This window comes from Vigna angularis, chromosome 3 (genome assembly GCF_016808095.1).
Source record: "Vigna angularis cultivar LongXiaoDou No.4 chromosome 3, ASM1680809v1, whole genome shotgun sequence".
NCBI lineage: Eukaryota > Viridiplantae > Streptophyta > Magnoliopsida > Fabales > Fabaceae > Vigna > Vigna angularis.
Window position 1 is genome coordinate 7,492,957 of NC_068972.1, and position 24,259 is coordinate 7,517,215.

The window sequence follows — 24,259 nt, forward strand, 5'->3', positions numbered from 1 at the left end:
GTTAAACTTGAGGAAAAAGAGAAACATTAAACTGAAATTTGTATTTATGAAACAATAAAAATGTTTTATTTATAATGGAAAAAGATGAATCCATATAGTACATAGAAGAAGAGATTTGATATCCTGTCATAATAATGAGTCCAACTTGTTGCATATATAATTGATTATCAATCGATTTAGTGAATACGTCTGTCAATTGTTCATCCAATTGACAAATTTAGTGGTGATATCTTAATACTCTGGTTTTTTGTTTTATGAATGACAAATATCCTTAATATATTTAGTCCTTTCATAAAAAATAAAATTAGAGATAATATGCAGTGTTGTCTCGTGGTCACATACAAAATTTATTCGAAAACTTTATTTAAATTTACACTCTTTGAGGATTTGTTTCAACCATGTTACCTTAAAAGTAACTAATGTTAGTGTCATGTATTTTACTTCACACTTTGTATTTTACTTTTTTTTTATGATATTAAATCACCTATAACAGGATCACGTGACTCTAAAATGTAGCGTTTGGATGTGGAAAAATAGTAAAATTCTTCATGAGTTGAAAGTATATGTAAAGTCCAATACCATTTATTCTTATCTTTCATAAATATAAAAAGAAAATCAATCAATTTCTTTCATAAACAAACTTCCCGTGAAGCTGGGGAATAAAATAACGTTAATCTCAACGAGATAAGATTCCCAAACAAAAGTGGGTTCATGTTCATAATTAGAAGTTTCATATAGTGGTTGGTTTTTTCCAATTGGCAGCTAACATGTAAGGCTATTACTTCCTGTACCCTATAAGATTTCTTCCAGCACCCTATCACTACCGAAAAGCTTTTTGATGGGGCATAAGAAGCAATCACGAATGTGTAATATGTAATGATGTACTGGGTTAAGTTTTGGGCGTATTAGTATTTTTCTTTTGGAAGTATACCAAATCATTCTAAGTAATATTGAATAAATTCAAAGTATCGTTTTCCCAAATGACTTGTGTAACATATGATAAATTTTCCTTTTATAACTCCATTAAACATTAAAATGCACAAAACAACACAAGAAACTCTTTTTGGTATTTTATCAAACAGTTGGTATGCAAGAAATTATATTTGAAAAAAACTCTGTACAAAGCATACTAGTCCTAATCCCTTAGCAACTAGTTCTAAATTTATATATCAAAATGTTAATCCCTTAGTCAATTTAAGATACAATTTGCATTAAGTCAGATGCTAAAAATGACCAAGTTATTGAGTTTATCCCTAGATCTCAAATCACTTAAGTGCTCTATTTATGTTTATGTTCAAAGTTACTTTCCAGTAATCAAAGACATTCAAATAACATCATATTTTCATACACTATTATTAAATCAGAGTTTATTATATCCCATTCCAACAAAAGAAAAATTTAACTACTCCTAGACATTTAGAACGTACACATTTGAAGCAATCTCTTGCAACAATGGTGTCTTGATTCCTTGAAGTAGTCTCCGGAAGCTCATGAGATGTTTTCCTTCTTTCCTTTGTCCGAAACTTCTATCAGCAGTTCTTTTTGCTATTTCCCACTTTAAAAGCCAATTGAAAAAATAACTAATTCGCTAAGCGCACAACTCTTTATGCGCTAAGCGAATATTCACTTGCAGCATATCTTTAATTGTCCTTTATTCGCTCTGTTGCGCTGAGCGAAATAAAACTTTATTTAGCTGAGCGATTTAATGTTAGCTTAGCAAGAAACATCGGATACACTTTGATGTATAAATTCTGTACAATTTACTACACACTTACCTACTTCTAAGTACAACTTGTCAATAAGGAAAACACATTATTTCATGAATAAATACAAATTTTGAGTTAATTAATAAGTTTAAAAACATATATTTTTCATACTTATCAACTCAGTATATGCAACCCATGGTGAAAAAATATTTTAACCATTCACGTTATTTACAATTTAATTTCCTTGCTTTTTGAGCATAATATACATTTTTAATAAGAAATAAATTATTATATCCATATCTTTCAAATTGACTATTATAGAAGTTAAATGAACTTGAGAAAATATGTGATTATGCTGCTCTAAAAAAATGTACGGTGAATGCACTTCAGTTAAACTATTTTATTTAGTTACCTTTTTTACAAAAAATACCGATAATTCAATCAGAGATTTCATTGAGACACCTTCAGAAAATATTAACTTAAAAAAAATAAGAAGAAAATTTTAAATGATACGCGAGAGTGAAATTATATGAAATAAGAAGAAAATATCTGACAATATTCTTACATATAAACTCGAAAGAACAAAATGTAAAGTTAAAAAATTCTAAATACAAAATAGTTAAATACTTATTGTCTATTTTGGTATTAGAGTCCTTGGGCCTTGAATGAATTTGAAAGAGAGTAATTGAGAAAATTTAAGAGAATTTGAAAATAATTTTTTTTGTTATTTATTTGAGTGAATTTAGAGATAAATGAAAGTAAATTTGGAAGTAAAATTTTATAATCTATTATGTCAATCAAACTTTACGTTAATTCTCACGTTATGAAGTCAAAAGGATATTTATCTTCAATATAGTCTACTTTAATTTTATACTTCACCGCCTCTAATAATTAAAATTTGGTTGGAAGTTTATTGTAACGAGAAGAGACTAATAAACACAAGATCTGAGACAAGTTAAATATCTAAGAAATGGTTTCTTGGAAGATTTTAAAGCTGTCTTTGAACTTGGTTAGGTCTCGGCTAAACCTAGGATCAACAAAAATTGAATCTATTTTGAATGACTAAATTTGTGATATTTTCTTTTCGTGGAATTATTCTAATAATTAAGACGTTACAATTATATTTTTTTTTATAATTTACTATTAAATTTTAACAAAAAATATCATACCAAAAATAAAATTTAAAATTTAAAATATTTATGCAAAATTTATAAATATTAAAACTTTGTTTTTGACTGGATAAGATATTTAAGGAATTATAATTCATGAGCTAATCCGAGTATTATTATCTATTTTACTAATTTTATTTATCCACCGGGATTTCACTCCATCATTCATCTAAACTTGCTTCATTTTTTTTGGTAGGATCGTTTTATTGGACAGCCCAACAGTTTTACTTCATTAACTTTTCAATTATGGATAATCAAAGTAACAATGCGAGAATCTCATAACTACGATTCATCGGACCATATGTAGATACAGAAAATAATACTTTATAGGTGGAGACACTGAAAAATTGAAATAAATAATCCCTGAATAAACTTAAATGAACTCTTTCTTCTGCATTACAAGAAAAAGATTAACTCTTTCTGACTCTAATATAGTGCATTACAAGAAATAGAAGAGTTAGAAGCAAAGTTGATCCTCCAAAATAGAAAGGAGGACAAGGAGTCCATGGTTTTTCGGGCTTCTTCACTGGAGCTGTTCCTTCTTCTATCTTTTCTGGCTCTGCCGTCACGCTATCCACCTCTTCTCTTTCCTGCACCTCCTCAATTTCTGTCACTCCTTTTCCCAATTCCATTTTTGGCATCACAATTGTCAACACTGCATCCACTTCGTTATACTTAGCCTTGATCCGATCCAAAACCACCCTATCAGGAATTCTAAACTTCTTCGCAAACCCTTTGGTTTTCACCTCTTTCTTGAACGGTATCATTTGCATTTCCTGCACCTCCTTCTCCCCACTCACCGAAATCTCACTCCCATCTTTACTGATATTGATGTCAATGTCCTCTTTCTTATACCCTGCACTTCCACATGACCATATATAACAATATTAATTAATACAGATTAACACAACCCTACGAGACTCGAGATTGAAGAAACCTTTAAGATGTGCAGTGAGGATGAGCTTTGAATCAGTTTCTTTGGAAAAGAAGACAGGTCCAGATCTGTCTTTGGCAAACTGAAAATCAGAAACGGAAGTGTTATCATCTTTGGTTCTTGTGATCTTCAGCCCCAACTCAACCTCCATGATCCTTACTTCTTTGCTCAAACTAACGGAACCTTGTGAAATTGAAAGGTCTTCTCTTTTTGTATTTCCTTGAACAGAGACGACGTCCAAGTATCCAAGTACAGTTTTGTGTCTCCAAAAACAAAACTGTGCAAGTAAAGCACATATTCATTTCTTCACTATATAGTATGTACGGGAAAGCTACTATAATGTTGGTAAGTTTGCTTTACTGTCAGTATCACTATTTTTTATGCCTTCGATGGAATCTACACTGTTTCTTTTGGACGCTTTACTGTAACATGAAAGCAGTAGAAAACATGTCCTATAAATATTGTTATGCAGTGTTATATGAAACCTCGTATCCCAAATGGATTTGGTTACTTTTGTTAGTATGTGTTCATAAGATAGGGAATGGTAGAGGGATTTGATTACTTCTCCGTCACTTTCCAATCAATTAATCATGTAATCAACAAAGGTAGTTCGATAAAAGAAGGTTTAATGTCTCCGTAGATCCCTATTTTAGTCATGAATTTCAAATAGATCTTCTTTTTTTTCGGCGTATCAATGGAATTCTTGTTTTTGTAAAATTTAATCAATTAGAGGTCTGCCGTTAAATTGGACAAACGGTCGTAACAGTATTGATTACATGGCCGCACGTGGCATTTAAAAGAATTTTTGTATTAAATAATTCGTATGCACAAAGGTATAATCACTTTTGGGTAAGGGCATACTAGGAAAATTGAAAAACTTTAAGGGCAACCCCCTTTAATTGAGAAATGCAACTTAGATTGGAGCAACGAACTATTAGGGTTCGCGTGAGGGAAAAAATCCCATTCTTTCTTCGATTCGAAGCGCCATGTTTGGAAGCTGCTTGATGACGCCCATAACTTGGTTGTCACCCTTCATGACAAAATGAAAATAGAGACATCATTATGATGAGTGCAGGTGATACTGGAACAAAGCAAACCAAAGCAAACCAAATGACGTGGCCAAAAGATCTTTAATTTCAAGCTGCTAGATTTCTCCATGCATCTAAACGTGCTGCAAATGTTGAGTTATTATTACTGAACTTAGTCTGCTGCATGCCGAAACTTGCCATGCTTATTTACCAGGTTCCGGTTTGGACAATGTTGGCTAATGTGGGGACTGACACGAACCCCTGCATGCACTTTGCCGCTTCCAACTACATCTTCTTCACCGACGAACCTTGCCCCTTCAGCTCGAACAAAGATCGCGATTTTTCTTCCCTCACGCGAACCCTAATAATAAAAATCCTCAATTTGTTTCCCCAATCTCAGTTGCATTCCTCAACTAAAACGTCTTGCCCTTTAATTTTTTCTTTTTTCCTAGTATACCCTTACCCAAAACTGATTATACTCCTGTTCCTTCTTCTTTATTTAATACAAAAATTCTTTTAAATGTCACGTCTGCTTAGTAACTGCACTGACCATGCCACGTAACCAATATTGTTACGGCCGTTTGTCCAATTTAACGGCAGACCTCTAATTGATTAAATTTTACAAAAACAAGGACTCCATTGATACGCCGAAAATAAAGAGGACCTATTTGAAATTCATGACCAAAATAGAAACCTACGGAGACATTAAACCATAAAAAAAATGGTTTAATTGAAGAGTACTTATCTTGACACTGTAAAATACATTCATTTATTGAAGAGTACGTCTCTTGACACTGTAATATAATATGATTGGTTGAATACAACTATTATTAGAACTCAAACTGTGTCATTTTAATAGAAAAATAAATAATTGTATTAAAGTATTATTATTTTTTATTTAATGATTGTTGGATTAATTTTGGTTGGAATTTAATCGGACTTCAATAAAGTAGTATTATTTTAATTTTTTAATATGTTAGTATAATACATACAAAACACTATTAAAAAATTGTTAGCATAAAGCTAAAGAGCATAAATATTTTGATGATGTCTCAAAGTCTTGTTTTTATATTAAAGTTTTTGTAATTTAGTATATTTATGTATGTGGTTTATATTTGATTCTATGTATTGTTTGCCTTAGGTTGCATTAAAATTTATTTTTGAATCAGAAAACCTCATTTTATACTTAAGATAATTAAAGTTAACAACGATTTTTGGAGGTATCGTTGAGTGACATCTCTATAAATCAAATTGGGACTCTCATTCTAAAATACGAAATAAGTGTATTTCACAGAATCTTATCTACAGTGTGCGGTGATAAGTGTTCTAGGGTTTGTTGAACCCTTGTGCTATGGCTTTGAGAATTTGGCGTGTTGGCATAGAGCGAGAACTTTCACAGGGAGTGTGATTGAGTGTTGTTGTTGTTGCTGAGTTAAAAGCCTATCATCCTTTGTGAAGCATTCGGAGGAGGTGTTTATCATTTGTGAAGATTCAGATGAGGTGTTTATCCTTTATGGGTAACAAGAGAGATGGTTTCTAAACTTTTAGAAAGTGTTTCTTTATGATTGTAATTTGTAGATGGTTTCTAAACTTTTAGAAAGTGTTTCTTTATGATTGTAGTTTGTAATTGTTTTGTGAGTAGTGAACTGATTATCTTGTTTTGACATAAGCAACTGGATGTAGGATTGATAAGATCTGAACGAGGATAAAATCGTTTGTGCAAATTTCTCTCAACCTTACTCTCTTTATTTGTTATTATTATAAAATCTAAATTTAAATTTCACATAAAAGTATTATAAGTTATAAATATGAAAACCAACAAATTCAATGTATTATATTAAGTTCAACAATAACCAATAAAATTCCAATTTAAATTAGACTCAATTTTTAAGAAAAATTAAATTTAACACTATCTAAATCCTTGATTAAGCTCAACGGTAATTGAAGAGAATAGTGTCATCAGTAAAATATCTTATTTTAATGTTATACTATTTTTTAGCAAGTATTTTATGTAGAATATAAGATCTGTTAACATCTCATTCAATATTTACTTTACTAATAGATTTCAGCTTGAGATTTTAAATGCTTTTTTATAGATCTCATAGTAAATGTTAATTATGTAGTAAAAACAAGTTTAAAATATGATTTCTTTATCATTATATATATCTTGAGAGTTTTTTTTATAGGAAAATATATCTTAATCTATAAAATTCATCACCATGGATTAAAAGATTCATCACTATAAAAATCTCTAAACATAATATGTGGTGTAGTTAATTTATTCTATGATGGTAATAATTATTAATATTGTGGTATTTGTGTAACATATATAGAACAAAATGACACATATTTCTCTAAAGAAAATATATTTTATAATGAAGCAACTTAAACTTATTATTGGATCGCAGTGGGAAAGAAGATCCAAGGGATTCGGTGTAACAATTGGGTAGACTAAATAAAGTAGTGTGGGCCGAGTGTAAGGTCAGTGAGCATAGTACACACTATTTAAGTTAAGGGGGACTTCTTCCTGCACCCCCAAATTTTCCTTGCTTCCCATTTTGCCCCTCTAATAATATATTTTTCTTCTAAAGAAAAGGTATTCTACAATGAAGCAACTTAATAACTTATTATTTGATAGAAGTAGGGAAATAAGATATAAGAGATTGGGTGTAACAATTGGATAGACTAAAAAGAATCAATTTAAAAACAATTTTGGTTTTTTCAAAACAAACAAATCGCTTTGCTGTTTATTATTTTGTAACTTGTGATGAAAGTATGTTAAAATGTAGTTGGATGTCCACTTTTTTTTCTCCCTGAATAATATACACTCAAAAGGTGAATGGAATCAAATGTATGATTGGATTCATCGAATAAAGTTGGAACTAAATGATGACAAATTTAAAGGGTACATATTTATCAATTTTTCAAGTTGGTTTGATTTAATAACTCGAACCAAACCATTAATTTGCTTTTAGATTAAGTTGAGTTGATGGAACAATGGATATGTAAATATTTTTAATAATTATTTATGCATGAATTAAGTTTAATTTATGAAATAAGTTAATTTTTTTTTCATATAAAATTGTTTGAGAAGTTTGATTAATGTACCCGTGAGGGTGGTTTTAGGAAAAGAGAAAATTACGAGATATATGTGGTGTTGTGAGAGTTTGTTTTGTGCCATAAAAAAATAAGTTAGATAGGTGTAATGTGTTTTTGTTAAGTATTATTGATATTCTCATATATTTTTTATTTTCAAAACTTATTAAACTTTCAACATAATCGAACATAAAAACAAATACCTTTGGGATCGTTCTTTAATCATGCGGGCCCATTTGTTGCCCTCTTCCCACTTTAATTCAAACCTCGTTGAATTTTGGCAACGTTGATATTTGCACCATGTGACTGTGATTTTTTCAGTGAGATTGCATTCTTAACTAATGCCCATCATAATTTTGCAAAAAATAAAAGAAAAAAATGGTTTATTTCTATCCTACTTCTGTCGGTAACCACTCACTCACAGTTACCCCTTCGAATTTAATATAGAGATTGCACATCTTCTATATATAAAGTAAAAGAAAAAACCAGATCATAATTAATAACAATTTCTATTGTTCATTTCTTCTTATATTTCTTTCAATAATATATATATCCACGTAATATATATGTATGTATATTCTTAATTTACAAATAAAATTATATAAATTTTAAGGTAACTAATGATTGTCTTCTAGCATATATATTGTGTGGAACATATATCGTATACTTTTAAAAAGAAAAAGTCACGTATGGATCTGAAACGATTTCACAATATATGTTATGATTATATATATGTACACAAGTGTTACTACATACACATAGGAAGGAAATATTGTCCACACAAAGCATTCACTCCCAATATAAAGTGGAAGATATATAACTTAAGAACACACAAACATAAGTAAAGCCAGAAGCATATTATATGCTCTTATTGGTTGCATAATTATAAATGTTTGGTTTGGATGTATCAGAAGAGGTGGTGGTGACGCTTCTCTTCCTTTGCTTCCTTTTCCTCTTCCTTTGCTTCCTTTTTCTCATGATGCTCATGAAAGGCAAATCCACCAGCTCCCACTGCAGCAACTGCTGCAACCTCCTCTCCTATCTTGTGCTTGTGTGCATGCTCTGGGTCTTTCTCCGCCTTGTGCTTCTCATGCTATATTTATATGTACATATCAAACTCCAATTATCATTTAACTTTCCTTTTCAAGGTGAAAATCAGATCAAGAAATAACAAACAAAGATCAAGAAAATCAGATCAAACAAAAGAAAACATTATATGTACGTTAATTAGCAACTCTTTTTCAAGTGAACAACAATATGCATGTATTATGTAGTATAAAGCAAATAAGAATGGTTAAGAATTATTACCAAGGCGTAAGCACCAGCTGCTGCAGCACCTAACTCACCGAGGTGCTCAAGATGTTTGTGGTGCTTCTCCTCCTTCTTGTAGTCAACCTCATCGTAACGTTCGTCGCTATCATCCTTGTAGCCACCGCCACCACTTTTCTTGCCGTAGCCACCGTCATCGGTGTCAGAGTACACACCACCAACGCCGAATCCACCACCAGAACTTGTTTTGGTGTAGCCAGCATCGGTGGTGTCAGAGTATCCACCACCAGTGCCATAGCCACCTGAAGACTCATCAATGGCAGAATAACCTGTCTTTCTGCGCCCTTCATAGCCTTCACCAGAAGGGTCGTCACTAGAAAATGATGTTTTGTTGAAGCCAGTTTCATATTGAGCAGCACCAGAAGACTCGTACGATGGGTTGTCGTAACCAGTCTCAGTTTCTATGGGCTTAGTCTCCTGGTCCTTGTGGTGGTGGAAGAGGTGGTGGTGGTGCTTCTCTTCGGCCATGGTGGTTGGAATAGTAGTGGATGAAAAGAGGATGGAGAAGAAGGGTGAGTAGGGAAATGGATTGAAGTAAGGTGAGATGTGATAGTTGAGAAGGAGCTGTTAGGTATTTATAAAGTGGTGATCACCATGAAACATGTTAGACATGATTCTTAAGTTCCTGCTTTTTTGGTAGGGCATTAAATTATCTTCCATGACTTCTGCATCCTACTTTATCATTATTTGACAAAAAAAAAATCTCACATTTTTAAGAATTCAAACAAACAATATTTTTTTTATAAATGTTTTTATTTTTTAAGTTTTTCAAAGTAAAGTTACGACTTAATATTTCCTTAATAAATACCTTATTAATGTGAAATATATTAGATCGATGGTTAATTTTTGTTCAAACATTTAACTAACTATTTTTATTAGAATTTCTTCTTCCACTTTTTTGTTTTTTATTATGATGTATTTTTTATAATTACTTGTTTGGAGTTCTCATGTATATCATATATATTAAAATATACTTGTTTGGAACGCGAAAAATATATAAAGTTGGAAGAAAATGAAGTTTTTCTAGATTTATAATGATACTCTTTTTTAGAAGACAAGGACAGTGCATAATTCCTCAGAAGATTAAGAGGAAAACAAAACAAAACTACACTGTTTATGATATTTTTCATATATTAACCTCTTCTTCTCGTTGTTTTATGGGCAGCGATGATAATGTTATAATGATTAGTTCTTTATTAAAAATTATGATTGGTCACTTCAATAATATCTTCTCTCTCAGCCTTTGTCTTCCTAAGTAAAGTTTGGACTCAAACTTTTCTTTTAAGAACTTTTGACCTTATTTTATTTAAACCAACCAAATGTTGGTTATTAAAGTTTAATTATATTAATGTGGAAATGAAAATGTATTTTATATAATTACTTAATTCAAATTTTTTTATATATAATACTGCCTCCTCTTATTTCTAACAAAAAATATATATTAACTTCACACATTTATAAGAAAGTCAATTAACTATACACTAAATTTTTACTAATATCTTAATATTATATCTAAAATCTCCTGAAATAAATAATACTATGATGGTATAACTAAAGGTCAAACATTAAAAAAATATATACTAAAGAAAGTAGAGATGATTTAAATTCTTTTAATAACAATAATAATTGTATTGGGATGCTCGGACGACCTAGACGACCGGTGCATGAGTAACATGATTAAGGTAAAATACTGATTAAGGATGATTGGATTGTGGTTGGATCGTGATTAAGGTTTCGTTAATCCAAAGCCCATAACCAAAACTATAAATACAGGTTAAAGCTAAGAGGTAAGCAAGTTCATTAATTATTACTCATTTATTACAACACTTAACTTATCGATCAGATTATCACTGACTTTGGCATCGGAGTACCTTTAACAGGTACACCTCCGATCGGTACACGGAGATTAAACAAAGCTTGACAGGACGGAGAGAACAGGGAAAGCATAGACCGGACGACGTCTGAAAGGAAATTGTGTAGGGCTTAGGTGACTCAACCCTGTACCGAAACAATAATATTAATAAATAAATACTTGTTTGTGTTTAAATTAAATAAACCTTAAAAAGATTGCTTCTTCTGCACCAATATTTAACTTTACATGCTTATATTTGTATCCATATTTTTTTTTCATTCACATAATTCCTTTCCCTCTTTTTCTTTTATCTCTTCATTTTTTTCCATTGCCAAACTCAGCCTCAATAAGTGGTAAGTACAATAAAATAGAACAATGATAATGAGTTAAGGTTGAAGCCTAAATCTAAGTCGAGCAACAAAAACGAAACAAATTATTAAAATCCATCTTAAAATATTTTAGTGTTGAAAAAATTAATTATCTTTTGGTGTCTACTTATGTCTTTTTCGTTTATGAAAATACCCTAATATACATGTTAAATACATGCACTGTTGACATAAGGTGAGTGAGTTAAACCTTGTAGAGAGAAAAACAATTAGGTCAAAAGATTTTAATGATTATGTTGAAAAATAAAAGAGAGATAATTGAAATGGATAAGATTGGGTGTGATTGGATTGAAATCACATGGGACCCTTTGAATGGCAGTTATTAGTTGACGAACTGTTCGTTTGTGTCGGCAACAAAGAACATTCCATTTCATCTGATTAAGCATATTCTTTCTCAATTAAAAGATAAATATAATAGACATAATTCTAATTTTCGTATATTGCTTTATAAAAAGAATTGACGAATAGTTAATGTAAGAAAAGTTATATGATTCACTGATAAGATAAACTTAAGTGTTTCTTTAAATATTTCATATATTCTAGAGAAATATGATAACATATTGTTATTATTATTATTATTTAAGATGAATGATGCAGTTGGATTTTACATTTTACTTTTTATATGGTATTAAATTTTATTAAAGAATTATCTTAATAAGATTTATTTATGATTATTACTAAACTTTACCGCTATATATATGCGAGTTACATGTGAAGAAATACAAATTGTCTACATAAAGTTTGAAAATTTTGTTGTTTCCAACAATATTTTAAGATTGATACGATATAAAAGTTGTCTATATAAATGAAATCTCACAAAAAGGCAAAAAAGAAAATAACATATCAAAAATAGGTAGCCATCTGCACACGAAACCACACAACTTATTTCGTGACCTCACACTTGTAATATTAATATCTTAGTTAATTAGAATTTTGAAAATAATTTTAAGTTTAGTTTCAGCATAGAAGAATAAATGATTTTGACAGATTATACAAGTTATTATTTAATTGTGTTTAATAGTGTTATAAAGAAAACTCGTAATTTAAAAAGCTCCTATCTAAAATAATGAATACATTTAGCAAAACAATGGTCGTAAAGTAGCAGAGTAATGAGAAATATTTGTAACCTGATAAGAATAAACAGTTAACTGTGAATCCAAAACTGTGGAACCTGTGGAAATAGTTGTAAAATGAAACAAATTTGATAATTTTTGTTTTGTTTTGGAGAGAGATGTCAATTGAAGGAAACTTGGGTGTCGCATATTCGACCTTACACGTATTGGCTATTTATGTGACATAGTTGTCACAGTTCAATTAATTGATTCAATTTAGGATTTGAATTTCGGAAGATTAAAGATTGTGGCTCAAATTAGAGCCACGTGGTGTTGACACGTGTATAACACGGAGAATATAAATAAATAAAAAACAAAATAAAAATAAGGAATTATGTCAGTGTTTGGATTCTCGTGATGTAACTTCCTGAGTGTTGAATAGCAGATTATTTAGGATCTGGAGGATCTCATGCATTGTTTATAAATTATATTTTGTTTTTATCTATAATTTTATTTTATCACCACCAAAGTGTAATAGTGTTGTTCGTTTGCGTTTTGCGTAATTGGGAAATTCCCTAGTTCACTTCGAATTAAACTATAAAGGGTCGATTATTAAAGAAAAGTAAATAATGGGAAAAACGAATTATGTTCTCTCTCTATTTCGTTAAACATTTAATTTAACTATTTAAAAAAAACCCACTTCGTCTTTATAAATAATTTTTTCGAACTATGTTTATAATACGTTCATTGAATATATTATTCATTTAATATATTTTTTGAACTTCTTTTTCATATAAATAAAATTAGTTTTTATTTTTCTTTTTACTTGTAATATAATATAAGACTCAATTATATAGATAAATGTATTTATATCATATTTTGGTAAATTATGTAGGTGTGATGGTGTAACAACTAACCCATCAAATCTACCACACATAATGTTAGTCTTTCAATCATTTTTATCTAACGTAAAGTTCTTAGACTATGACACTTATGCACCTTTCACCATATATGTCATTATTTTCTATTTGAGATTGAGTAGTTATTAGAACGATAAGATAACTTCAAAAAATGAATCCTCATATTAATATATACACTAATAAAACACAAATACAAATACAATACTCATAATTATTACAATACCATACCTAAATAGATATCATGATATTTTTAAATATACATAAAGTAGATTGAAATTTTATCTTAAACAGTCATGGAATAAAAAAATTTAAACATGCACACTAACATTCGGAAGTGGTGCTGAGTGTTAGACTTCTCACAAAAGGTGGAACTCAACGTCATTCTTCTCACAAAAAGTCGCACTCAACAACACCCTCATACCGCTCAACGTCCTATAACTAAATTGCTTCAAACCTATAATGGGTGATGACACTTAGCGATGCCCTGCTACCGCTTAGTGTTAAAGCATTTACATTTTACGACACTCAACGGTACAAAATTAGTGCTCAACATGTTGAAGATAAAAGGCTCCCAAACCTGCACAATAGACTGACGCTCAACGCCAACCTACCACCGTTCAATGGTGTTGAAATTCTTTGATTTGGGAGAATGAAACCTGTTCAAGTGGTCAAATTGATATTCTCTTCTTAGAACTTTGGTAAAAAAAGACTTTTAATGTCAAGGTACATACCAATTGTCTCAATTGATCAGATTCTAAATTCCTCAATCAACACAACTTAACCGAGATGATTCAACATGACAAACATCCAACAAACCAAACACAACAGATTAATTTCACCATACAACTCAATCATACAATTACAAATTTCAAGATACTTATAACTTAGAAAATAATACAATTAGCTTCCCTTGCCTAAAAGGCAAACCAAAATGTTCAAGAACCCTTAAAACACCTTTAGACGTACAGGAAGTCCTGTATGCCTTTAGGAACAACACAAACACAACTACAACACATCATAGGACCACTAATCAGTAGAGACTTACAAAGAAAACTCAAACAATACATGCGAGTGAAAAATGGTCACATGTAGAGAAGAAACAAACAAACCAAAAAAGGGTAAATAACAAATTTACTCTATTAAAGAAATTGGTCGGATAGAAGTGAAAAGTTCACCTTAAAAATCACCCCAACGGTCTTCAATTTTGAAACAGGTGAAATGATGGTGAGAAAACATAATGATAAGGAAGAGAACTTTGGAGGAAATGTGTTTAGAAAAATGATGTGATTTTAAGATAATGAAATTTGTTTATAAATTTTTTATTTATTATTAAAACAATCGAGTCTCACTATTTTAAATATTCTATCAACTCTAACACGACTTTTGAACTCTTACATAAGTATATTTAAACCAATTTTTTCACATATTTTCTTTCAAAAAATACAAGAAATAAATAAAACTAGTTTTTATAATTCAATACATACTTATACACACTTAAATATATTGTTTTCAAGAAACATATAGTTATGTAAGTAAGATTTTTGTTCCCTTATAGATTTCATGCTTGTCTTGTTCTTGTTATGGACCTTTTCACTACGTTTTAAACTATAGTAATAATCACTGAATGTTTATTGTCTTTTATTTTAGTTTGAAGCGGTGCTTGATGTGTAATGAACCTTATATCTCATGTACAATAGTTTTAGTTTTAGGTAAGGATGTTATTATTCTGTTTGTCTAACTTATAGGTGATTTGTTTTCAAAACAAATCATGTTAGTATTTTTTGTTGAATTTCAATTTCTCATTATGTAACTTTACTATGAACTCACTTTAAACATGTCTAAGATCGAAACATATTAACATAACCATCTTTCTTTGTCATCCATTATAGCTTCCGTCAAGCATCCTTCTCTTGTTTTTCAAGTTAAAATTTTCAGTATGGATGGTGGTCTAAGTAAGGTCAATGCTATGACATATGGTATTGTGGATAACAATTCAGGCACTTTAAAGAAACAACATATTAGATGAATTAACAAATGTGTGTCATGTACATGAATAATTCTGCTAAATATAATAAATAATAAAACTAATAAGATACATGAAGATAACATAATATAAAACATGTTTTATGAATTCAAATTCATGAAGTTCCATAGTATGAAGTTGAACGGGGTATGAAGTATCATGGTGCAGGTCCTAAATTTTTTTAATGATATTGAGTTTGGTGGGTTGGGTTGGTTTGGATTTTCGGTTGAAAATGTTATCTCGGTTCACTTTTCTTGACCGAATTGACGAATAAGCTCACAAAACTTAATTTTTTTGTGGTCCTATTTATTGTTACTCTATTTAACCAATTATTAATATTTAACACATACTAAATTTAATTAAATAGAAACCAACATTAATGTAACAGTTTGATTATAAGTAAGGTACATAATATTAATCACACAATTAGCACCGTTAAAAATGAAATACTTTTTTTAGGGTTTGCTCCCTTTACCACCATTCCTTTTTCCCTCCACCTCTCCTTTACTATTTTGCCCCTCAGTAAAATTTTTTTTTTAGGGTTATTATTTTTTAATTTTACCCATTCACAACCTATTTCACTAATAACCTATTCTAGTCCCGTACATAAGTAAAATACTTTTCTTTCATTTTAACATTATACTTCTTTCTCTCTTTCTTTCGTCGTTGTGAGATACTACAAGTTGCAAAGGTTGGTGGTGGTAGAAAGAATTATCAAGCAGTCTCCCTCTCGTGGTGCAATGCGTGTCGTGCTTCCTCCAAGTGCGTATTCGAATAAACCTTGAAAACAAACCCTAAAATAAAAAATGTAACCTTTAAACGGAGGTCACATCCTTCAACGGATGTCAACATCCGTTTAAGGTAAAACGGATGTCGACATCCGTTTTTCCTAAACGGATGTTGACATCCGTTGAAGGATGTGACCTCCGTTGATCTATACTTCCTCACGTTGGTCGACGCTCTGGACGCTCCTCCACACCACGGCGACGACACTACTTCACATTACGGCGGCAATGGAAGCTTTCAAATAAAAAAAAAAAAACTGGGAAGAAAAAGGAAATGTAAGCGTGGGAGGTGGGGAACTGTGGGTGGGTGCTGAAAAAGTAAAATTAGGGTTTCAAATTATGTAAAATAGGATAAAAATAAAAATCCTTTTAACTTAAGGATATAATTGTATTTAAAATAATGTGGAGAGGTGGAGGAAGTATAAGGTGGTGGTGGAGGGAGCAACATCCTTTTTCTTTAAATCCAACAAAATAATTGTAAATACATGATGGTCCAAACACAAGTAAGAGTTGGATGAGTGTTTCATCCTATGCACCTCCAACTTTTTCAAAAATAGTTTTTTAATCTTAGTAAATATTTTTTTTACTTTTTCTATTTTCTAATTAAAGTAATCTTATACTTCTTTAATTATGCACACTTAACAAAATTTTAAAACTTTGTCTTTTATTTATAATTTAATAAATTTTTAATTTAATTTAAAAATTAAATATTATTTGATATTTTTCATATTTTAATAATTATTAAAATATGATTTGTATTATTATTATAATTATATTACAAAAATTAAAATTAAAATAATTAAAATAAAAGTAATAATATAAAATTTGAAAATATATTAAATTAGTAAATATAATTTCGAAAATTTTAGATTCTTAATTATTATTATTATTTTAATTATTTTAATATTACTACTATAATAATATAAATTATATTTTAATAGTTATTTAAATATTAAATATATTAAAAAATATTAAATTTTTAAATTGAATTAAATAATTAATAAAATATAAATAAAAAATAAATTTTTACTGTCGGAATTGGATATCCGATTATCGGATACCAATATCCGATAACTTTTTTTTAAATTTTATTTTCTATTTAAATTTTTTTAATAATTTAATTTTTCATATAATAATTATATTACAAAAATTAAAATTAAAATAATTAAAATAAAAAGGTTTAATGTCTCCGTGAGTCCCTATTTTGGTCATGAATTTCAAATAGGTCCTCTTCATTTTCGGCGTATCAATTGAGTCCTTGTTTTTGTAAAATTGAATCAATTACAGGCCTGCCGTTAATTTGGACAAACGACCGTTACGATATTGGTTACGTGGCATGGTTGAGTGCAGTTACTAATTAGACGTGGCATTTAAAACGATTTTTGTATTAAATAATTGGTATGCACAGATGTATATTCAGTTTTGGGTAAGGGCAAAGTAGAAAATTTGAAAAACAACCGAAAGAAGAACAACAGTGTCTTCATCCTCTTCAACCATCCTCCACCCTTGCAACCTTCATTTGTCTGAGTTCCCAATCTTAAACCAACATCCTCCGCCATGACACACACTACCTCCCCCTGATTTCCACTCCCTCATCCACGCACTCCACGTCTCCTTCCGAACCCCATTCCCCCAATTCAAACACAACACCATCTTCAACCTGCAATCAACCAAACTCAGAAACAGAAATCAAAACAAAACCCATACTTCACTCTTCATTCATTCTCGCCCAATCTAGGAAGCATGCAGCCATCTTCCGACTCGGTGGTGGCGATGGTGCGTGCGCGCAGGGGAGGCAAACCTCCCTAGGTCACCTTCTTCGAAGAAGCGGAGAAGCAAGAGGGAGGGCAAAGGCGTTGCGGCCAACGGTGGTTCCGGTGGCTCGGGTTGTCGCCGGCGAGGCCAAGGCGTGGTCTTGGCGGAGGTGGCGGTGGCCGGTTCCAGCCGAGGTGGCGGCGGCGTGCCTCCCAGCCCTAGGTTTTCCTGGTCAGAGAGAAAGAGACCTGGGTCTCGATGGAGGGAGGCAGCATTAAGTGTAGAGTGAGAGAACTGAATTTCCTATTTTGCCCTTACCCAAAACTGAATATACATCTCTGCATACCAATTATTTAATACAAAAATCGTTTTAAATGCCACGTAACTAATACCGTAACGGCCGTTTGTCTAAATTAACGGCAGGCCTGTAATTGATTCAATTTTACAAAAACAAGGACTCAATTGATACGCCGAAAATGAAGAGGACCTATTTGAAATTCATGACCAAAATAGGAACCTACGGAGACATTAAACCAAATAAAAACAATAAAAATAAAAATAATTATGTAAAATCTGATTTAATATATATAAATATATTAAATTATATTAAAATATTAAATTAATAAAATAGGATTTTTCAAAATTTTTAGACTTCTTAATTATTATTATTATTATTTTAATATTATTATTATAATAATATAAATTATATTTTAATAATTATTTAAATATAAAATATATTAAAGAATACAAATTTTTTAAATTAAATTAAATAATTAATAAGGTATAAATAAAAAACAAATTTTTAAAAACTTTTTTGTTGGAATTGGAAATCCGATAAAATAGTCATCGGATACCAATATCCGATGACTTTTTTAAATTTTATCTTCTATTTAAAATTTAATAATAATTTAATTTTTCATATAATAGTTATATTAAAAAATTAAATTTAAAATAATTAAAATAAAAGTAATAAAAATATAGACAATTACGTAAAATCTGATTTAATATATGAACACATTAAATTATATTAAAATATTAAATTAATAAAAATAGATTTTAAAAGTTTTAGATTTCTTAATTATTATTGTTTTTATTTTAATTTTTTTAATATTACTACTATAATAATATAAACTATATTTTAATGGTTATTTAAATGTAAAATATATTAAATAATATTAAAATTTAAAATTAAATTAAATAATTAATAAAGTATAAATAAAAAACAAATTTTTCGTGTCGGAAATTATCGGATACCAATATCCGACGACTTTTTTTAAAAGTTTTATTTTCTATTTAAAATTTAATAATAATTTAATTTAAATGAAAAATTATATTTTAGTAATTATTAAAATATGAAAAGATGTTAAATAATATTATATTTTTAAATTAAATTAAATAGTTATTAAATTATAAATAAAAGACAAAGTTTAAAAAAATTTATTAAAAGGGTGTAGAGTTAAAAAAAGTGTAGAAGTAGGATTACTTTAAATTAAATATAAAGAGAAAAAGTAAAAAGGTAGAAGTTAAAATTAAATCTTTGAAAAAGTTGGAGGTGGATGAAGACTTGGTGCAGTGAAAGAAACACTCTGTAGGGTTACTTCCTGTCCCATCTCATTTGGCTCCATGTACCATTACATTTTTTTTTTTAAATTCTAAAACTATTATTTATATTTTAAAATATTTTATACTTTTATCTCTTTTCTTCAAAGAATGACAACATTCGTTGAATTTTTCTTTTTTAGTTTTTAGTTTTTTAATTTTTATATTTTAAATTAATATATAAATATTATTTAATTATTTTAAAATTATTATTTAATTGTTTATAAATTAATTTTTTTTATTTAATAAAATAATAATAATTATTTTTAATTTATGTATTATTATTTAAATAATAATTAAATTTTTTATTATAAATCTACTGAAGAGACGGAAGGGATGGATGTGCACATCTGAATGTGGATTAGTTTTTTTTAGTTTTTAGTTTTTTAATTTTTTATATTTTAAATTAATATATAAATATTATTTAATTTTTTTAAAATTATTATTTAATTATTTATAAATTAATTTTATTTTATTTAATAAAATAATAATTATTAATTTAATTTATATATTATTATTTAAATGATAAATAAAATTTATTTTATTTTATTTAGAGCAACTCTCAACACTCTATTTGGATTCCCAAATATTAGGCCCATTTATATAAAATGTCATCAATTACGTTGGATGGATCAGGCCCATTATAAAGCCCAACCCGTGTTTATGGTCCCAGAAATATAAGAACCCTCTTCTGCTACCTTGAGGTTTTAGCCTAGGAACGGTGTTCACCTGCTCTCAGCCGCATCACTTACTGGAATCGCGCATCCCCTGCGTTCAAGATGGTGCTTAATTCGTCGCTTTCGATATCTTCTTATTTACTCATGCTATTAATTTATAGGGTTCATGTAGTGTTTGGAAGTTTTTATTTTTCTCTTCGAAATTACCATAAAATTGTGAATTTTAGTAGAATTTGTTAACTGTGATTTGAAATCAGAAATTTTAGAATTTATCTTCTTGGTGTTTATGATTGCATATGTTGTAGAAGTTGGGTTTTTATGATTTTGGTTTGTTTTATTTGAATCCAATCCTTAGGCCTTGCTTTATAGGCCTGGGTTGCAAACGAGGATTTCGAGTACATACTTATTGTTTTGAACACGAAGATTGTGACGCTTTCTATTTCTTCTTATTTTCTCATGCTATTAATTTTTAGGGTTCGTGTTTTTGTAGTGTTTGGAAGTTTTTACTTTTCTCGTTGGAATGACCGTAAAAGGGTGAATTTATTTGAATTTGTTAACTGTGATTTGAAATAAGAAATTTTACGACGTATGCTCGGGTTTTTGTGATTTTGGTTTGTTTTATTTAATCCGATCCTTGCCTTGTTTTATAGGCCTTGGTGGCAAATGAGGATTTCCAGCACATACTTCGTGTTTTGAACACGAACGTAGATGGGAAGCAGAAGATAATGTTCGCCCTTACCTCAATCAAAGGTATAGGGAGACGATTTGCTAACATGGCGTGTAAGAAGGCTGATGTTGACATGAACAAAAGGTTTACTTTACTTTCATTGCCATTGTTTTCTCATTGTTTGTTGATAATTGCTTAGTGTTGCATAAGAGTGTTGTGGTTCAATTAGTTATGTTTTGTATTGAAATAGGTTTTGGTTATTTTGTTGACAGAGCTGGGGAGCTGAGTGCCGCTGAATTGGATAACCTCATGACTGTGGTTGCCAATCCCCGGCAATTCAAGATTCCAGACTGGTTTTTAAACAGGAAGAAGGACTACAAGGATGGGAAGTATTCTCAGGTAGTGTCCAATGCGTTGGATATGAAGTTGAGGGATGACTTGGAGAGACTCAAGAAAATCAGGTGAATACCCTTTTTTATTGTGTGTTTTTCATGGAAAAAAGTTCATCTATAACTGATACATTCCACTTTTAATGATTAGATTGTTGATCATGCACGGTTAAAGTGATTTTTTGGATTTTTGATACTTTTTTGCTCACTGAAAAATCTGATACCAGCAAACTAATTCTTTCGAACATTATTGATTTCAATTATGCTGAATGCCTGTTTTTCCGTCAGCAGTTTCGGAATATGCACTGATATTGGAATTGGAGCTGTTTTAAAAATGAAAACTAAGAAATGCATGAGAACAAAACAATACTTTTTGCCTGGCTATTATATTTGTTTTATTAATGGCTGCATGCACTATGAGATTACCTGCTTCTTTACTGTCATTCATAAAGTATAAATATGTCATGTACTATAAACTGCAAAGGTAATAAGTGATATGTGCAAGTCTGAGTTCAAATATACCGTTTAACATGTTAGTACTGTTCTTTGTGCCTGATGTTGTACATTAGCCATATGAATTTAAGTTGTATGCCTTCAACCCTGCTGTCCGCATGTCAGGGTGTGTATGGTATCATGTAGAGAAATGAAAAAAAAAAGATTGTAGAGAGATCTTGAAGAGTCACATCCCTTTTGGTATCATCCAAATCCAATGAAAAGGAAGGAGGCTTCCTCTCTTTATTTGGTTTCATCAAACTGGATAGAAGTATGTGTAAAAATACAAGTCAAATGACTTCATTAACTTTATCCATTGGAAAATATTTAAAAGAATTATGTAACTGTTTAAGTGAGAAAACAAATTAGGGAATCTCAGGAACCCTTTCATTCCTTACCATTTTCCCGAGGGAAGGATTGCAAATATCACAAATTTTGGGTGTCCTATGGAAAAATAACTCGTCCATTTCTCTTGACTTCACTTCATGAATCTAAATACTTAAGCTAGGAAAGAAAACTGAATTCTTCATTTTATATTTGGTTGTGAAGATGATTGTAGCTAGCTAAATGTTGGGCATCCTGATTTATATTTATTCTTGCATGCAGAAACCATCGGGGGTTGAGACACTACTGGGGTCTTCGTGTACGTGGCCAGCATACCAAGACCACTGGCCGCAGGGGTAAAACTGTTGGTGTCTCTAAGAAGCGCTGAGCTTAAAGCTCTCCCTTATTCTTACTGTTTTTTGAACAATGGGATATATTATTTGTTAAAGTCAACCATTTTATTTTGAGAATGCATTTGGATTTTGTTGCATTTGAATTTTAACTGTGATTGGGTTGGTTGTTCTTTTTATTTCCTTATGAATCTTGTTTATTTTTGCCCCCCATTTGAAGGCGGACGCCGTGTTCATTTCCGTTTAAATATGGCTCAATATTGAGCAAGATTAATATATGATTACCATGCCTACACAGCGCTTGAGTGATATTTGGTATCTGAGCATAAATATAACTAATATATTTTATTGTATATTAAGATAATAATGAATAATGAAAAGAATGATAATGTCTGATTGAAGTTATTTAAACACAGAAGAATCCTGCAGTTGTATTTTATATGAAGAATTTTTGTTGTAATTTAATTTATTATTTTAAAATAATTTATTATGTAATGATGCAGTGAAACCAATATAAAGTTAACAATTGCATGTTAACTGAAATAGTAACTAACATGGTAAGTATAGACGCATGTCCAATAATCATGAAATAATAAGGGTGACCGCGGCGTATTCGGCACGTTGTACACATCCCAAACACTACCAGTAAAAAGGATGGAAAACATTAAATTTAAGGTGATTAAAGCATAAGAAATATTAATGACTTGGGAATACTTTTCAAGAGAATTAACCAAATATTATTCTGGCTGAGTTAATCAAACCTAGTCCAAATTGAGGATATTAAACTTTATCTTTTAGTTTGGTTTTGAAATAAGGGTGTTAAGAAAGCTGGACTGAAATAAAAGAATTTAGTAAATTGAACTAAACTAAAAACAAAACAATTGAACTATTCTTATTGAAAATTATATTAGTCTATTTTTTCAATTCAATTTTTTAAAATTTACATTATTAGTATGCTACTTAAACTATAATTAGAGTTAAAAAAATTTACGTAATTATTCACCATTTCTTCCTGAAGTCATCGATTAACTTTTTTGGTGAGTTTTTAATTAAATTTTTATTAGTAAATTTAAATTAAATTTGTAAATTTTTTTGTTATTTTTGCAACATTATTTATAAAGAACAAGAATGCATTCCAGTAGATACTAGTGAAAGTAGCTTGTTTCCCTTCGCATTAAAATTTCAATGTTTATATTAGTTGCTGAGATACAATGTAACAACGTCTAAAAAAAGTTGGTGATGATGCATATATAAATTTTAATTAAAAAAAAGACATTCTCTGTCTCTTCTAGTAGTGTAGTAAATAAGAAATTTAAATAATTAAATTACTTTAATTTTCAAAGAAAAATAATCAGTTTAAAAATGTAGATCGTAGCAAACTATGCTAAAGATAGTTCAATCTACAAATACAAAATGTAGTCAACGAATTTTTTTTTTTCAATTTGGTTGAACAATTTTCTAATTCAGATTAATTTTGACATTTTCTTTCAGATTAATTAAACTTTTATACAATTTAATTCAATTCTAACTCAGTTGGACACCCCAGTTTGGACATGTCTTTAAGTTTAATTATAAATTTTATATTGAAATGTGTTACGAAATAAATTACTTTTGACAGTTGGCGAATTTTGATAGTTTGCTAGACAAATAATGGTGTTACGGTCCTACACCCTGCAAGAATTGCTGAGGTTGACTGTTCTAACTGTCCGCACAAAAATCAACAGAC

General features: G+C 29.8%; 3 protein-coding genes across 3 annotated transcripts; 1 reads left to right on the forward strand and 2 right to left on the reverse strand.

Annotated features, from left to right (window-relative positions):
• Positions 1-3,183: 3,183 nt before the first annotated feature.
• On the reverse strand, positions 3,184-4,110 carry LOC108325767 (17.6 kDa class I heat shock protein 1). The gene is made up of 2 exons (XM_017558855.2): positions 3,813-4,110; positions 3,184-3,731 (listed from the first exon to the last, which is right to left on the reverse strand). The coding sequence occupies exons 1-2, from the start codon at positions 3,958-3,960 to the stop codon at positions 3,286-3,288; spliced, it is 594 nt and encodes a 197-aa protein (XP_017414344.1). The 5' UTR covers positions 3,961-4,110; the 3' UTR covers positions 3,184-3,285.
• Positions 4,111-8,625: 4,515 nt separating this feature from the next.
• On the reverse strand, positions 8,626-9,885 carry LOC108325153 (uncharacterized). The gene is made up of 2 exons (XM_017558168.1): positions 9,242-9,885; positions 8,626-9,026 (listed from the first exon to the last, which is right to left on the reverse strand). Exons 1-2 carry the CDS (start codon positions 9,728-9,730, stop codon positions 8,841-8,843), a joined length of 675 nt encoding a protein of 224 aa, XP_017413657.1. The 5' UTR covers positions 9,731-9,885; the 3' UTR covers positions 8,626-8,840.
• A 10,394-nt stretch (positions 9,886-20,279) lies between these two features.
• Positions 20,280-22,679, forward strand: LOC108324917 (40S ribosomal protein S18). The gene is made up of 4 exons (XM_017557863.2): positions 20,280-20,416; positions 20,962-21,122; positions 21,251-21,439; positions 22,466-22,679. Exons 1-4 carry the CDS (start codon positions 20,414-20,416, stop codon positions 22,569-22,571), a joined length of 459 nt encoding a protein of 152 aa, XP_017413352.1. The 5' UTR covers positions 20,280-20,413; the 3' UTR covers positions 22,572-22,679.
• Positions 22,680-24,259: the final 1,580 nt, after the last annotated feature.

Excerpts from the sequence above, each read along its gene's own strand:
- LOC108325767 (XM_017558855.2), bottom strand. The coding sequence starts at position 3,960 with ATGGAGGTTGAGTTGGGGCTGAAGATCACAAGAACCAAAGATGATAAC. Across the intron at positions 3,732-3,812 it reads CCTCACTGCACATCTTAAAG|GGTATAAGAAAGAGGACATT; the intron begins GTTTCTTCAATC and ends GTGGAAGTGCAG.
- LOC108324917 (XM_017557863.2), top strand. Across the intron at positions 21,123-21,250 it reads GATGTTGACATGAACAAAAG|AGCTGGGGAGCTGAGTGCCG; the intron begins GTTTACTTTACT and ends TTTTGTTGACAG. Across the intron at positions 21,440-22,465 it reads GAGAGACTCAAGAAAATCAG|AAACCATCGGGGGTTGAGAC; the intron begins GTGAATACCCTT and ends TCTTGCATGCAG.
- LOC108325153 (XM_017558168.1), bottom strand. The coding sequence starts at position 9,730 with ATGGCCGAAGAGAAGCACCACCACCACCTCTTCCACCACCACAAGGAC. Across the intron at positions 9,027-9,241 it reads CAGCTGGTGCTTACGCCTTG|CATGAGAAGCACAAGGCGGA; the intron begins GTAATAATTCTT and ends ATATAAATATAG.